This window comes from Carcharhinus amblyrhynchos, chromosome 10 (assembly GCF_965287045.1).
Source record: "Carcharhinus amblyrhynchos chromosome 10, sCarAmb.v2.hapA, whole genome shotgun sequence".
Taxonomy (NCBI): domain Eukaryota; kingdom Metazoa; phylum Chordata; class Chondrichthyes; order Carcharhiniformes; family Carcharhinidae; genus Carcharhinus; species Carcharhinus amblyrhynchos.
In genome coordinates, this window is record NC_137333.1 from 81,153,851 (window position 1) to 81,170,991 (window position 17,141).

The 17,141-nt window shown below is 38.9% G+C and overlaps 1 protein-coding gene across 4 annotated transcripts in view; it reads left to right on the forward strand.

Annotated features, from left to right (window-relative positions):
• The window catches only part of nbeaa (neurobeachin a), an 825,376-nt gene that overhangs the window by 356,779 nt on the left and 451,456 nt on the right, over positions 1-17,141 (forward strand). For all 4 annotated transcript variants that reach the window (XM_080197464.1, XM_080197465.1, XM_080197462.1 and 1 more), the window contains one exon: positions 9,026-9,464. In XM_080197464.1, the coding sequence (XP_080053590.1) occupies positions 9,026-9,464 (439 nt within the window). The remainder of the gene's footprint in view (positions 1-9,025; positions 9,465-17,141) is intronic.

Genomic DNA, 17,141 nt, shown 5'->3' on the forward strand with positions numbered 1-17,141 from the left:
CCAAGTGACCTATTTCTTTTGGTTGTATGCCCTCAGCACTTATTATACAGAATCTTATTTCATCACTGGAGACATATGCTCAGGGTCTTCGTGGGCAATCTTGCCACAAAATGTTAAACTCCAGATGAGAGTGAAAGTGGGAGAGAATCATGCCCATTTTTTGGGTGAGCTCTATGCCACTTAGAGGAAAAAAATGAGGTAAAGTGTGATTATCATCAGTAGGGGGAGTGGATGGAGTCTATTTGTGCCAGGAAGCCAGCTGCTGACTGCTAGAGGGCACCATTGCGCATGCACTGATCTTCCAGTGCACTAACTATTTACAAGAGTACACTGTTAATACACTGGGAGATATCTCACTCACCTCCTACCCCCTATAGACATCACTCCTCCACCCCCTGAATTGCGCTCCCCTGTCTTATCACCCCGCCAATCGTAGCACCTAGCCCCAGTTTTTTGCCCCCAACACCGTTCCGGTCGCCCCGCTGATCGCCACCCCCAAGCTGACACCCCACCCCCCCCCCGATCGCAGCTCCGTAATCCCCAATTGCAGTGTACATAGCCTTAGGTTCTGCCTCATCAGATCCTGCCACTTCAGGCTCTGCCCCTGCTCTTAGACCCTGCCCCTTTTCCTTGCTCAGTACCCAGTGAGCACTGCTGGGGTGTCAGGCTGATACTGCCAGGGTGCTAGCCTGACAGTGTCTGGGTCTGAGGCTGGCACTGATCAAGGGGCACTGCTGCAGGCCATCCAGGGATCTCAGTGGCCAGGCAAAGAGGCCATCACAACAGATCCTCGCTGCAGGAAACCATATGTGATTCTTGCTTGTGAGGACCTAGACCAGTGAAGCTGATAAGACGTGATTATAATTTTGACATATTACTAGTGAGCTTGGACAATTCTGTCCAGGCTCATTAATAATATTCAAATAATATAATCACGCTGGCTTCACAGTGCCAGTGGTATCACGAGAGGCGAGAGTCTGGCGCAATTCCAGTTTTTCACCTCTCTCGCAATCTTACCAGCTCGCCACACCGATTGCCTGGTGAAACAAGCCAATAAGATTGCCCCCCTCATCTTTCAAATGGATTAGTTATCCATTTAATACCTAGTTACATAATTGAACAAATACAGGACTTCTGTATGTCACCCAAGTTGTTCCTGCCTGAAAATGGCCAACTTGGTAAAAAAGAAATATGGAATATCTTTCCATTGCTATCAAAAATTGTTAAATATTTTCTTGCTATCTTGACAGAACCTCTATATTTAATGGATCTATAGATTTTCAGATCTCCATTTCACTCGTCCATAAAATTTAGTGTCCAGCATTGCATTCTAACACTAGCTGGGTTAGGATGGCTGTCTTGAGTTCTAATTAGCTATTATTGACTTTGGATCAGTGACCAAAGCAGATGTGTAGTTCAGACCTCATGCCAAGCAATTTTCTGCTTTGTACCATACCTTGCATTCTTAAGCAGACATTGGCAAACAAACCAAGAAAAAAACAGGAAGCTGTCTGCAGTTTGACAAATAATTGACCAGCACACAGGGTACTGCTACCAAAAGTTCATTTGAATGTGCGAGTACTATAAAATGGTAGTAATCCACAATGGAGAATATGAATCTACGCCTACCCATCATTAAAAATCCACCTACAGCAATAGAAAGATGTTTTATTCACTAATTTAGAATCTGTTGAAGCAGAGTAGATGGAAGTTATCCTCAATTCCGAGGAACGCCAAAGAAGGAAAGGCATAGTTAAAAGATCAATTAAGACAAGAATTTCAGATTGTATATTTTCTCACTATACCTTTGTTTAACTGAGTTAAATATAATGTTTGTAAAGTAAGAGTGTTTAAAATCCCATCTTTCAGCCAATAAGATAGGGAAGATTTTCAACATAAGTACATTTTAAAGATGAGTGGGGTATATTTTTGAGACCTCTCACCTGCCGGAAACAGGGTGCTGGCACCCCAAAAATAATGGCTTATGATTTCCTTCCGATAGTGTGATTGCCGCTCTTTTCCTAAGAGCCTTCAAACAGGCATATCCTCCACGATCAGGCAGTGGAACTTTTAATCTGCTAATTGGAACCTTGTGACATTTGGAGAACCCTGATTGCTATTTTATGACCAACTACAGAGAATGCCAGTGGAGCAAGCTTGCCACAGTTTTAGCAGGTCGTCCAGTTAAAAAAGAAAATAGATTTTAAGTTTCACGACTTTTGTGAGGCCAAAAAGAACAGAATGCTTCACGTAAAGAGCCAACATTCAGCCCCGTATCACAAGGGAATCACCTTCCCTGGGGCGCACCTGATATTGCATTGTTCCAGTATCGGTGAGCTTTGTTGTAATGTCATTTTCTGCCCTCAGTTTGTATATCAATGAAGCTTTGAACTCAAAACGGATTGTGCCTCCTTGTCAGAACTGTTGGGTAGCTGGCTGGAATGCTCAGTCACTCAAATACTACTCAAGTGGAAAATTTTCCTAGGGTTCTCTCAGTATTTTATGGTAAACTTCTCAAAGTAATATCTTTCTAAAAGTGAAATAATATTTTCTTGATATGTTGAGTTTAAAATTTATTTTACATAAATTGGATGATTTGAGTGAAATATTTATTCAAAATATTATTTCTCTTCCTTAATGTCATTTAATAAATAAGTTGCTATTTTGCACCACTTGGCAAAATATTCACAATTCTATAGTCAGAATTTTATGTTGCATTGACTTTTTTTTACATGTTTTGATTTTCATTATGATGTTCTAGGTTTAGAATGCAACAAATTTTTTTTGGAGTGTCTTTATTTATTTTGGATATTTATTCTCAAATGAGAAATTAATTTTTGTAAATGTTTTTATCAAAGACAATTTCCAAATACAAGTCAGCTGTTTCACCTGCTCAATCAAATCTGTGCCTAGTCGAACCGTGGTCATTTGAAGTTTCCTGTTGTTGTAAACCAATGTTGATTTAATTCACATGCGTTATAAAACAGAGTACCTGCATTAACAAACTTAACTGGTAATAAATTATTGTGGTACACTTCATAAATCATGGTAAAACAAGACTTTCGAAAAGGGTGTAACAAATAGGCTGCAGCTCAACAATTGATGTTACTGACAGAACTGATGCCCATATTTTTGGATAATTTAGGGGTGATCTCATTAGCTGCTTTGATAAAAGGTATTAAAAAAGCATCTGGCAGCTAGCTGACTCAGCTAAGGCCAGAGGTCACTGGATCTGGTAATGTGCTGGCTGTCTGTGCAAGGTGATCTGACTTAGTGCTACAGGAAACAGATGAGAACTGTCCAGAATTTGTAAGTTTCGTAACTGTGATGATCATGGGTAGTAAAACTTATGTTTCTGTACTTAATACACATCATTTTTATGTTGATGGAATGAAATAAACATAAATTGTTGAACGATTGTTCAAATATAATGTCATTTAATTTTTGCAGCATTAGGTAGTTGTAAAAATATTTAGCAAATTATTTTTGTTACAAGCTATCTAAGAAAAGACATGGACTACCATTTCCTAGCCCTGTTGTGGCGGGACCCTGCTGTGGGAGATTTGTTAGCTGAGGTAAAAGTCCATTGACTTTCTGTAGGACTGGAAGATCACTGTGATGCGTGGAGCTGGAAAATCTCGCTCATGGTGTTTTTGGAATTTGCAGAAGGAGGCCATTTGGCTTATCGAGCTGATGCCGACAATATCTGACCCAGGCCCCAACACTGTAACTCCATGTATTTGCCCTGCTGATCCCCTTGACACTAAGGGGCAATTTAGCATGACCAACCAACCTAACTTGCACATCTTTGGAGTGTGAGAAGAAACTAGAGCACCCAGAGGAAACCCATGCAGGCACATTGAGAACATGCAAACTCCACACAAACAGTAAGGTCGGAATTGAACCCAGCCCTGGTGCTGTGAGGCAGCAGTGCTAACCACTGTGCCCCATGCTGCCCAACTATCATGTCCGGTTGAAAAAAGTTACATAGAACATAGAACAGTACAGCAGATCAAGCTATCCCACTCCTGATCATTCTGGTGTGCTCCATGTACCTATCCAATAGCCTCTTGAAAGTTCCTAAAGTGTCCGACTCCACTATCACAGCAGACCGTGCATTCCACACCCCAACCACTCTCTGAGTAAAGAATCTACCTCGGACATCCCTCCTATACCTCCCACCATGGACCTTATAGTTTTGCCCCCTAGTAACAGCTACATCCACCCGAGGAAATAGTCTGAGCACATCTAATCTATCTATTCCCCTCATCATCTTATAAACCTCAATTAAGTCGCCTCTCATCCTCCTCTGCTCTAAAGAGAAAAGTCCCAGCTCCCTCAACCTTTCCTCGTAAGACCTACCCTTCAAACTAGGCAGCATCCTGGTAAATCTCTTTCGTACTCTCTCCAATGCTTCCACATCCTTTTTATAGTGAGGTGACCAGAACTGCACACACTATTCCAAATGTGGTCTCATCAAGGTCCTGTATAATTGCAGCATAACCCCATGGCTCTTAAAGTCAAACTCCCTGTTAATAAACACACTATAAGCCTCCTTCAAGGCTCTATCCACTTGAGTGGCAACCTTTAGAGATCTGTGGATATGAACCACATATCTCTCTATTCCTCCACATTCTTCAGAACCCTGCCGTTGACCCTGCAATCTACATTCAAGTTTGTCCTACCAAAATTAATCACCTCGCATTTATCAGGGTTAAACTCCATTTGCTACTTTTCGGCCCAGCTCTGCATCCTATCAATGTCTCTTTGCAGCTTGCTAGAGCCCTCTACCTCATCCACTACTCCACCAATCTTGGTGCCTTCAGCAAATTTACTAACCCACCCTTCAGCCCCTCTTCCAAGTCATTGATAAAAATCACAAATAGCAGAGGACCCAGCACTGATCCCTGTGGTACACCACTGGTAACTGGCGTCCAGTCTGAAAATTTTCCCTCCACCACCACCCTCTGTCTTCTATGAGACAGCCAGTTACTTACCCAATCGGCCAAATTTCTTTCTATCCCACACCTCCTCACTTTCTTCATGAGCCTACCATGGGGAACCTTGAATGTAGCATTCTTGAATGTGAAATGCATACCGTTCTCAGTGGATGCTTCCATATTTGTATGGTAAACATTGAGTGTGATATTTTACTGTAGTCATGAAGCTCAACATGTCTCAATTTGTACTAGCACTCAAAGTGTGATCATTTTTTATTTAGGTGAATATTAGTGGTAGTGAAGAGAGTGGATATGTTTCTAATTATAAACTTTGGTATTCTGTTTGTTTTCATGTGTAACATCTGTCAGGTGATCAAATGACCCTTGCTATTTCACTGTTTTACCCAGTGGTTAGTGACTAGGTAGTGTTGATTTGTTTCCAGTGGATGAGCTGGGCATTTTTTTCTAACTTGGTTCAACACAGCAGTGGAGTTGCACAGCGTACATTGTGGCAAATCTAAATGGTGTGAGATCCTCCCTTCCAGGGAACCCTCACCATTCAAGTCAAGTTGCGCGTTCATTCTGGATTTAAAACTCATCTGGATTTAAACTAATAAAAAAGTATGTTAAATGGAAATGTTCTACAGCAGTGCTAAAGTTCTAGTGTAAACACAATCAAAGAAGCCATATTTTAGAATGATGTTAACTAAATTGACGTTCAGACTGCTGTTGCTAATTGCTGTCCAGGGATCCACATTTCATGTGAATTTGTGTAGATGTGATGAGAACATCATTATAATGCCCCTGATGGCTAAATAACCTGCCAACAGAAGATGTCTGGGTTCACAGATGATAGGTATTACATTGTTGAAGTTGATGTGTCAAAGGGTGCCTAGTACTCGTGCAATCACACCCCATAAGTAATCAACACTTTCTCAGGGTAAATTGCAAAGGAAACTGTTTTGGTCCCATTTAAGTAGAAAAGAGAGGAAAGGAGATTATTTAATTAATTAGAAACACAAATAGCAATATTTCAGACTCAAATTTTATACTTTCACCTTACAATGTTCTTCATGTTTCTGTGTGCTGTTATGCATTCAGAATAAAACTATAAAAATAAAATTATAAGTCCAAAGCCATCAAAGTACTATTTTTATGGCTTGTTCAAACAAATTGAACATTTTCTTTGGCTCCATCATATTTCAAAATAGTTTACTAGATTTAGGAAGTGTCACATTAAAATCTAAACAAGTGTTCCAAGCAGTGTAATACAATGTTGTAGAATAACTAATAATAACTCGTGATATAATTCAAGTGCCATTGAGACTTTTAATTTTATATTTGTAAAATTGAAATATTTGTTGTGAAATTGTGGATTTTGTCCAATATCCAACTTCATTTTCTTAAAATGTTAGATTTTTCCACTAAATTGCTTGTTTTGCTTCAAAATACTAGATTCTCCTAAGTAGTTATATTAAATACACTGCAAGAATTACAGTATATATGTGACAGATCACCATTCTAGACCTGGCTCTTGAATATTTATACATTTCTAGTCATAACAATAAATGTTTCAGTAGTCTGAATCTAATATAAATCTGCCAGTTATTCAACATGGACGTGAATTGGTTCAGTGGATAAGTATGCAGAATGGTATTGTTCTAAGCCAAAGGAAACAAAATTGATCTAACTGTGGTCTTATCTTTAAATTAGTCATTTGGCTTTCAGATGAGGATAGAATCCAAATATGTTGCGGTGCCCTCATAGTCTGCTGACATGGCCTAAATTTGCACCTGTAGGGAAATCAAATACTCAAAAGAGGAAAATTGAGACAAGCCAGAAAAAAAGCAATTAGCATGTCAAAATTGAAATCAAGTTTTTAACGTGTAGTATTTAATAAGACACATGAATAAGAAAAACTATTTAATCTTTATAATGATGTTTTAAGCTTAAATATTGTATTGAAAGAAAAGGAAAAACAACTGATATTCTGCAGATTCTATTTTCAGGGAAAAGTTTGATAAATTTTATCCAACAAAGTAACTGAAAGCTAGAATGCATTAAAATTGTGTAACTAAGGAGTGGCAGTGATTGTACAGTGAGGTAAAAACAAAATAGCATTGTCTGCCTTTTCATAAAATCCTATAGAAAAGCAGATAGTGACAAATATAAAAAAGTAAATCATACTGGTAAAATGTTTAAATAACATCTGATCTTCACATTTGAGTTTCGGAAGTTGCAGGAGCTGTTTTGTAAAGTTAAAGTTTATATAGTTATTTTGAAAAAAGGGAGAATTGTGACAATCTGGTCTTACAGCTTATGTCTTACTCCTCTGAACAATTCTGCTGTTTTGGTGAAATTGAAATAAACCTTTAGCAGATTTATTGTAAAACATTTTTTAGAGCTTAATCTGACATCCTGAAGGAATTGATATTTCACTGTGTGAGAAATTCAGTTATTTTGCTCCGTGATGTTGAGTTTACTTTTGTTGTTATGCTACAGATATATTTCTACTTTAAAAGCAACATATAAATGCAAATTGTTGGTATGTTATAAAGTGAATGTCATCACAATTTTTAAGATTTTGAGAGAATGTTACTGAATCTTGTTTAAGATTTCAAAATAATTCTAAATGTCATTGATTTTCCAATAGCTTGAGATTACAAACTGCTAAATTACAACAGTCAACAATTGTAATAATTAAAAACTATATTTTAGGTACCAGTTGCTCAAGAGTGTTTGTTCATATGCCTACCTTTAAGAAAAATACATTTCTATATATAGCCTGAAGATTGTCGTTTCTGCCTCCATTCATTTTTCAGTTGGAATGTTTTTGATTTTTTACTTTTTAATGGGAGATAATAAGTAAATGGATAAAGAAGTGCCTTTACAACATTGACCATTTACAACTTAAAAAGGCTTTTAAAATTAAATATCACTGCAGCTTTAAAATAATAGCTTTCTTCATTACCCTTTCTAATGCTTTGTTAAATATTGTTTGAGGGTGGGAAGATATATGGTCAAAACTAATTTGCTGCTGTTTTTATACCACACAATAGTGACTATGGAAGTTAAGAAAATTACCTCAACACATTAAAGATATCATTCTAAACTAGTCTGTTTTTAATGTTTAATATAAATGCCTCATGAAATTCAAATGTATCATAGCCAGTATGGAGGTGTGACAAATGTGTCCACATAGAAAATTAACGATACATCACGAGTTACCTGACCATTTGTTATTGTAATTATGTATCTACATTCTCGATATAAAGTTGGTTTTGATTCAGTAGTAGTTACCCTGGATTAGTTTTTTAATTTAAGTTTGCAAATACAAACAATGTTCCAGAAAGATGGAAATAAATACATGATTAAAAAAATCTATCAGCCAATTTCATTTCATATTAATGTGTGAAATGCAACACTGATTTGTCATAATATGCAATGTTTTACAGATAATGCAAAAAAAGTCTAATAGTATACAACAATGTCATTTTAGAAAACACTTTGGTGCAATGTTTCCACTTGATTGCTGTAATGCCAGCTCAAATATTTGCACCTGCAAATTATGACACAGTCATAAATAAAAATTCTCCTGCAGTATCCATTAAAGAATATGCTATTTTTCCGTTGTCTATGTGCAGTTTCATCCCAGCGTGAATGTAAGCAAATGCACTAATTTTATCATATTTGGTACTGCAAGATTACAAATGACTGTGCCTGATATTAAAATTATTTGGAGCTATGATAGAGACATTATTTTAGTGTTTGAATATTTTAATTGTTAATATTTGCCTGCATGGAACACTAAAGGAAAAGGCTGTTTACATATTCTGTTCAACAATTCCAAACTGAAAGCCATATCTGAAAAATGCATTTGTATGTTTTGACATTGCACTTTGCATGGGTTGTTTACGGCTTACTCTGGGCTATGAAAGCTGTTATTTTTGGGTAAACCTATCTTTTCTTTGAATACCATGTTTAGCAATAAAAAGTGATCTTGTTGAATGTTAACGTAAGAACATAGTTTTGACTGCACATTTGCATCTCCAGAGTTTGATAACTAATGATTTTTTTATTTACAGAGAATCCTATTACTTTCCCTGAAAGCAACAAAGAAAAAGAAATTCTAACACCAGTTGAAGATATACAAGTTGAAAGCTCTATTCCACATACTGATTCAGGCATTGGAGAGGAGCAAATAACTGGTCTCATGAATGGCTCTGATTTGGAAACGGGCACTGTGCCAGATGCAATGAGTGAACTTCTATCTTCCTTCTCCTCCGAAGTAAAGAAATCCCAAGAAAGTTTAGCCGAGAGCCCAATTGAAGTGCTGAAGCCAGCTGCATCTGTAACAAATGTCAGCCAAGGAAAAGGCATGAATGTGAAGGAGATTCTGAAAAGCCTTGTTGCAGCACCTATGGAACGTGCAGAATCTGGGGCTGAACCTGTATCGTACCCTGATCCTACTGTAAAAAGAGAAGCGCAGGCTATTCTTCCAATGCAGTTTCATTCCTTTGACAGGTGAAGAGCCTCGATGTTGTTTTAATTTATTCACCCACCAGAGTATTTATGAATGTGAGTGATGAGGTGATATTGGTGAGAGGGGGAGAGGTCTCCAGGGGCTTCAGAAGCAGATTGAACAGCAGCATCACATAGCCCAAGCCTGTCGTCTTCACAGCTCAAAGCCATAATGGGAGGTGGCAGCCTGAAATGAGTTGCCACTGCAAAGTGTATTATTTTTGAAATGCTTTCACACAAATCACTGAGCTCCGCATACAACTTTGTTTCATGGTTTAATGTCATCACGAGGCACAAATTGGTGTGTCTAATTGTTTGCCACCTGCCAGTGAAACGAACTGCCAAGAAGACAGAAGGATCTGTTTGTCTATCAGGCATTCGGGCGATTGAGAGTGACAACATCAAAAATTTCACTTCAAAGTCTGAAGCTTTGATCGGCCTTTAAGAGACCCCACTCTCTTGTGCTTCTGGTCAACTGAATTTTTCAATTAGTTTAAATATATTAGGTTCCTGCTGTCTCATCTGTCTTTAGGAAGATGTAATTATATTATGAACAGTCTAAACAGATTTCTAGTCAGAAAAGGTCCAAATTCCCATGATGGCACTTCTAATAATTAAAAAAAAATCTTTAGAAAACACACTTTATTGTAATTTTGTGCACCTATTAGCCATGCTTTAATTTGGTTACATGGGCAGTCTGCTGTTCTTTATTTGTTAGACAATTTTTTTTAGTTTTAAAAGAATAAATGCAGTGTAAATTATGAATAAAAAATGTAAAGTTGTACTAATTGCTAAACTAAATTATAGTTTAATTATTAATGCACTGGAATAGAAACAAACAACTTAGAGAAACATTTCAAGGATAATAAAATTCCGGACTCCAAAATAGATACTGTGATCAATTGAAAGGAAATCTACTACTTAGTCTCAGTTGGATACAGCAATTGCTACATATTTGGAATAAATTGAACCAGAGACATGGAACTTTCCCTCTTACATTTTAAGTTTTGCATCTTTTGGAGAATCATTCTGCATGTTGTGCTGCTGAAATGAAGTTTTTTGAGCACTTCATTCCAGCCATTTTCCTGTTTGTGTCAGGATAGCAATATATGCAACATAATAGATTCCTGAATCATTCATGATTTGGGAATGTAAAAAGCCCAAAACAATTGATATATATTCTGAAAGTAAAATCCATTTTTCCCCTTGATATTAGTTCCCTACACCACCATATACAATGTAGTGAAAATGGCAAAGTTATCCCGAGGCCTTTTCCAATATCTAAATATAGTTTATTTAAGCTTGCTGGTAGTCCAAAGTTAGTTGAAAAAGTAACCTGTGAGGAAAGCACACAGACTATGCAAAGGAATATAAAAAGATTAGATGGGTAATGTGAGGTTATACACTTAGATAGGTAGAATGGAAAAACAGAATTTTTTTTAAATGATTGGAAACTATTAGGTGTTGATTTTCAGGTGTTGGTGTCCTTGTATAAGGAACACAAATTTAACATGCAGGTACAGCAAGCAATTAAGAAGGTAAATAGTATGTTGATCTTTCTTCTAAGGGGGTTGGAGTATAGAATAAATAAGGCATGCTGCAATTGTGCACGGCCTTTGATGAGATTACATCTGGAGTAACGTGTGCAGTTTTGGCCTTTGTATCAGAGGAAAGGGTGCAACAGAGATCTCAGAGGTTTATCCTATGAGGAGTAATTGAATTGATTGGACCTATAATACCTAAAATTTGGAAGAATTAGAGTGATCCTTTGAAACACACAGAGCAGAATTGTCCCATTTTGAGATTAAATGCAGTGATGGGCGGCCCGGCACAACTGTCCCATCAACCAGAATGGCAGGATTCCATACCAGATTCTGCATTTGGATCCTCGATAATTATGCAGAGGCACATTTCCTTTTCTGGTGGGCCTGCCATCATGAGCCCTTGCCTTACCCTCACCCTGCGCAGACAGCTGCACTTCCATATTGCCCCTTGTCTTTGTCACATCCCTCTCCTGATCCACCTGCCATTCACCCTGCACTCCAACCCTGGCCAGACTTTGGCCCTTTGTTGCAAAGGCTGTGTGAGTATCATAGCACAGTGCTATTCAGATGGACATTAGTGGCACCACTGGGAAAGGTGACTCAACCTCAGGCACAATACTGAACTGAACTGAAACATCCTGGGTCCAGCATAGTGCTGTCCATGAAGACCACCTTGGAATGGGGATAGAAGGCAGGAACTGGTCTGGCCTTGCAGATTGGTGTACAGTGCATCTGGTGCAGTGCAACACTATGGCAGAAAGCTTTTTTTTGCACTCACCCCGAAGTTCCTTGTCAACAGAGGGCTATCTTGTGCATGCCATTCTTTTACAATTGGGTTTGATGCCAACGTAATTTCCCACTGGTGTGAAGCAAGGTTGGAAGGCCTGGCGGGATATCAGAGGGCAACTGTATTAATGGGCATTCATGAGATGCAAATTAATGCAAATGGTGTTTACACACTTGCCAGCAGAATGACTGACCTTCCAGTGGGAAAATTCCAGTGTTATTTTGTACTGGCGGGTTTTGAAGTTTTTGTTTCCACAACTTCTCTGTGCGCACCTGTCATGAAACCCATCGTGGGTGAGTTGGAAGAATTCCACCCATTAACTTTAGGAGAGCTTGACAGGGCAAATGCTGCAAAGTTGCTTCCCCTGCCCCCAGAGTTCAGAATTCAGGAATACACTCTTAGGATAAAGGACCATTGCGAACTGGGACAAGGAAAAAATTCTTCACTCAAAGGGTTATAAACCTTTGAAACTTTCTATCCCAGAGGCCTGTGGATGCACAGTCATTTACTATATTCAAGGGTGAAGTCAATAGATTTTTGAATTCTTAAGAACATAAGAAATAGGAGCAGGAGTAGGCCAACTAGCCCTTCGAGCCTGCCCCACCATTCAGTAAGATCATGGCTGATCTGTCTTGGCTCAGTTCCACATTCCCGCCCTCTCCCCATAACCCTTAATCCCCTCTCTTATCAAAAACCCATCAACCCGCGTCTTAAAAATATTGAGCGAGGTAGCCTCCACCACTTCAATGGGCAGAGAATTCCAGAGATTCACCACCCTTTGAGTGAAGAAGTTCCTCCTCAACTCCGTTCTAAACCGCCCCCCCCCTTTATCTTGAGGCTGTGCCCCCTAGTCCTACTATCCTTTCTGAGCGGGAAGAGTCTCTCCACCTCTATCCTATCCATCCCATTCATCATCTTATATGTCTCAATGAGATCTCCCCTCATTCTTCTAAACTCTAACGAGTACAAGCCTAATTTATTCAGCCTCTCCTCATAGCTCAACCCCCTCAACTCCGGCATCAGCCTAGTAAACCTCCTCTGCACTCCCTCCAAGGCCAAAATATCCTTGCGTAAGTACGGTGCCCAAAACTGCACATAATACTCCAGCTGCGGCCTCACCAATGCCCTATACAGCTGCAGCAAGACCTCCCTACTTTTATATTCAATCCCCCTTGCTATGAAGGCCAGCATCCCATTTGCCTTCCTGACCACCTGCTGCACCTGCAAGCTGGGTTTTTGCGACTCATGCACAAGGACCCCGAGGTCCCTCTGCACCGTCGCCTGCTGCAGTTTTTCGCCACGTAAGTAATAATCCTTCCTACCATTATTCCTACCAAAGTGGACCACCTCGCACTTGCCAACATTAAATTCCATTTGCCATTTCCTGGCCCATTCGCCCAGTCTATCTAGATCCTTCTGTAGACTCTCCCCACCCTCCGCACAATTTGCCTTTCCACCAATTTTGGTGTCATCAGCAAATTTCGACACCCTACACTCGGTTCCCTCCTCCAGATCATCTATATAAATGGTAAATAGCTGAGGCCCCAGCACCGACCCCTGGGGCACTCCACTAGTCACCATCCGCCAATCCGAATAGCACCCATTGACCCCTACTCTCTGCCTCCTATTTGACAACCAGTCCTCTATCCACGCTAACACCCTACCCCCAACTCCATGCCCCCTTACCTTCTGCAATAACCTCTTGTGAGGTACCTTGTCAAACGCCTTCTGAAAATCCAGAAAGACCACATCCACCGGCTCTCCTCTATCCACCGCCCTAGACACATCCTCGTAGAACTCCAGTAAATTTGTCCAGTAAATTAAGGGTATAGAGAGATTTGCCATCAGGTGCAAAAGTAAGTTAAAACTAAGGATCAGCTATGAACTTGATAAAAGGGTGGAGCAAGTTCAAATCCAATTTTTTAAAAATTATTTCATGGGGTTTGGGTGTCACTGGCAAGGCTGTTATTCTCCATCCCAAATTGCCCTTGAACTGAATGTGTTGCTCAGCTATTTCAGTGGGCAGCTATGAGTCAATCACTTTGCTGTGGGTCTGCAGTTATGTAGGTCAGACCAGGTAAGGATGGCAGATTTTCTTCCATAAAGAACATTAATGAACCAGATGGGTTTTTTCAACAATTGGTGATAGTTTTCATTCGGTCATCATTACAGAGGCCAGCTTCTATCTCCAGGTATTTTATTAATTAAATTTAAATTCCACCAGCTGTTGTGGATAGATTTGAACCCACGTCCCTGCGCATTAGCCTGGGCTAGTCCAGTGAACACTAAGGCACCATCTTACCCTATCTCTTACGTTCTTAATACCATTTCAAACTGGTACTAAAGATTGTGCGCAAGGGAGAATGATGATTATACTTTCCTTCCCAATGTGAAATCTTTGGGGGTTTTTGGGATAATATTGAGACTACTAACTATTATGTTAGTGTTACACAGACATCGCTTGATTCCCCCACCCCACTGGTATCTACTACAGCAGAGCACATCGCTCACATTCTTTGTAAGTGATTGTAAGGCTCATCAGATGAACATTTCTTTAAATTATTAAGTTCCTTAAAATAATATTTGATGAGAGCACATATTTGCTCACCCATCTGAATGCTTTCCATGACTCCAGAAATTTTTGTTGATCTTTTTCTTGTCCACTTTACATATTGATTCAGCACAGTTGCTATTAGTTCTCATTGATAAGAACATAAGACATAAGAGCACAATTACAACATATGATCCTTCCAACCTGTTCCACCATTCAATAAGATCATGGTTAATCTATTTCAACTCCATTTTCCTTCTCTATCAGTCTTGAATGTATTCAACAACAGAAATTCGAATTTACAGCCCTTTAAGATGGAGAATTCCAAAGATTCTCAATCAGTTGAGGGAAGAGTGTTCTCCATATTGCAGTCCTAAATGGCTGACCTCTTGCCCTGAGAGTATGAACCTTTGTTTTAGATTCTCAAGATAGAGGAAACATCTACTTTGCATCTACCCTACCACCTTTCATTCTTCTAAACTCCAGAGAACATGGATGTAATTTACTCAATTTCTCTTCTAGAGAATCCTCTCATCTCAGTGATCAGCTGGTTGAAGCTTTGTTCAACCCCTCCCTCAACGGTATGGAAACCAAAACTGTACAAAGTACCTCAGATGTGATCTCACCTATACATTTACAACAAAACTTCCTTACTCATGTAATTTGACTCCCTCTGAATAAAAGCTAGCATACTAGTTTCTTTCCTCATTGTTTGCTGGATTGCAGGTTAACATTTTATGATATTGGGTTTGAACTCCATCTTTTCCGTCTGCTTCTCATATATTTTGATTATCAGAGAAAGCAAAATTTTATCTAGCTCAGCCTTAGATATATTCAGTGATGGTGCATCCACAACCCTGTGGGGTAGAAGATTCCAAAGATTCACAATCCTTTGAGTGAAGTCATTTCCCCTAATTTTAGTCCTAAATGATTGACCCCTGATCTTGAAACTTTGTGCCTTGTTACAGATTACCCAGCCAGGGAAAACAATGCTTCAGTGCCAACATCAGTCTAGCCTCTTTCTAATCTTAAATGTTTTGACAAATTCACTTCTCATTCTTCTTAACTCGAGTATAGATGTAATTTACTTAGTCTCTTATCTTCAAACAATACGATCATCCTGGGAATGGATGTAGTGAATCCTTAATGTACAGCCTCCAAGAATATTCTTGAATATGGGGACCAAAATCCCACCAGTATTCCAGGTGTGGCACCTTATTGAATTGGTTCCTCTTTATCTCCCCTGTAGTTACACTAACAAAAACATTATATTTATCAAACTCAATTACATTTTCATAACACTTTGTTGACTCTACACTTCTAAATTCTCTATGACCATGCTTCCAATGATATCTGGCAGTTTGCCTTCTACTGATGTCAGGCTAACTGTTCTAAAGTTCCCTGTCTCTCTCTCTCTCTTTCTCCCTCCTTTTTTGAATGGCAGGGTTACATTTGCTACCCTTTGATCCAGGAGGACTATTCTAGAATCTGGAGGATGCACAACCAAGATTTTATGCATTTTATCCTAAATGCCACGACACATCGAGAAGATGTTTTGTACTATTGGGGATGAGGCTAGTGTAATTGATAACAATAGAGCAATAACATTGCCAACTATGCACTCTCCTTTATCTCACAATACCAATTATAATTTGATTGAAACATGGGCTGAAAGCCAAAGGATATTCATGGCTCATCATTTTTGCTCCCAGATTATGGTTCTCCATATTGGTTGACGTTAATTCTATATAAACTAGTCCTATCCCTGCTGTAATATATAATAGCTAGTTATCCAAATTACTGCAAATAATATTCAAAATTGCCAGAACAGCAGGACTGTTTAAGTAGGGATGATGACATGATAATGCCACTGAGCTCAAAATCTGGGGACAGGCATTCAAATCCCAAAATGGCAAATGATGAATTTAAATTCAGTTCGTAAATTCTGAGATATGAAGTTAGCATCAGTAACAGTGACTATGAAACCATCAGCAATTGTTATAAAAACTCATCTGGTTCACTAATGTCCTTTAGGGAAGGAAATCTACCATCCTTACCTCGTTTGTCCTTCAAGTGGTTCCAGATCCAACATAATATAGTTGACTCTTAACTGCCCTCTGAAATAATCCAGCAACCTGCTTAGTTCAAGGCAATTAAAGATGGGCAGCAAATACTCACCTTGCCAGCGATGCCCACATCCCATGAAAGAATAAATAAAAAAGGACAGTAGATATGAGAACATTTAAAAAGGCAATTGGAAAAAAAGGTAACTACTGCCTAAATAGAACTGACGACAAAATAATGGCTTTTAATTACTGATTATTTTTGCTAGACAGAAATCTGAATCTTAGTTTTTAACTCCTATCATCAAGTTAAAAATTAGTCAACGGGGATGACTCCAGTGACAGTCGCAAGCATCTTTTTAGATGTAAATCTAGCTTTTCCAATTTATTATGTGACTTGTGTAAACAGCAAATAATTTAATCGAGAGAGAGAATACCTAAAATCTGAATGTTTTGAAATTGTATTTTCAATTCATTTTTCCCAACTCAGCAGTGCCAACTATGAGGGGAAAGGGGGGAAGGTTAAGGCCGGGGATTTATTTGCCATGACTAATTAATCAGCTGCATAAAATTAAATTGTTTCTGGATCAGGCAGAGCCATGTTTAGACAGCAAATCAGCTTTTGTTCACTGGCAGCTAGAACATAGATCATTGTTGTGAGATGCAAAAAAAAACTTCCCTGTCATCTAACCTGTGCGGTGAAGGGTTTAGGTTGCTGAGACATTGGTTAAAGTA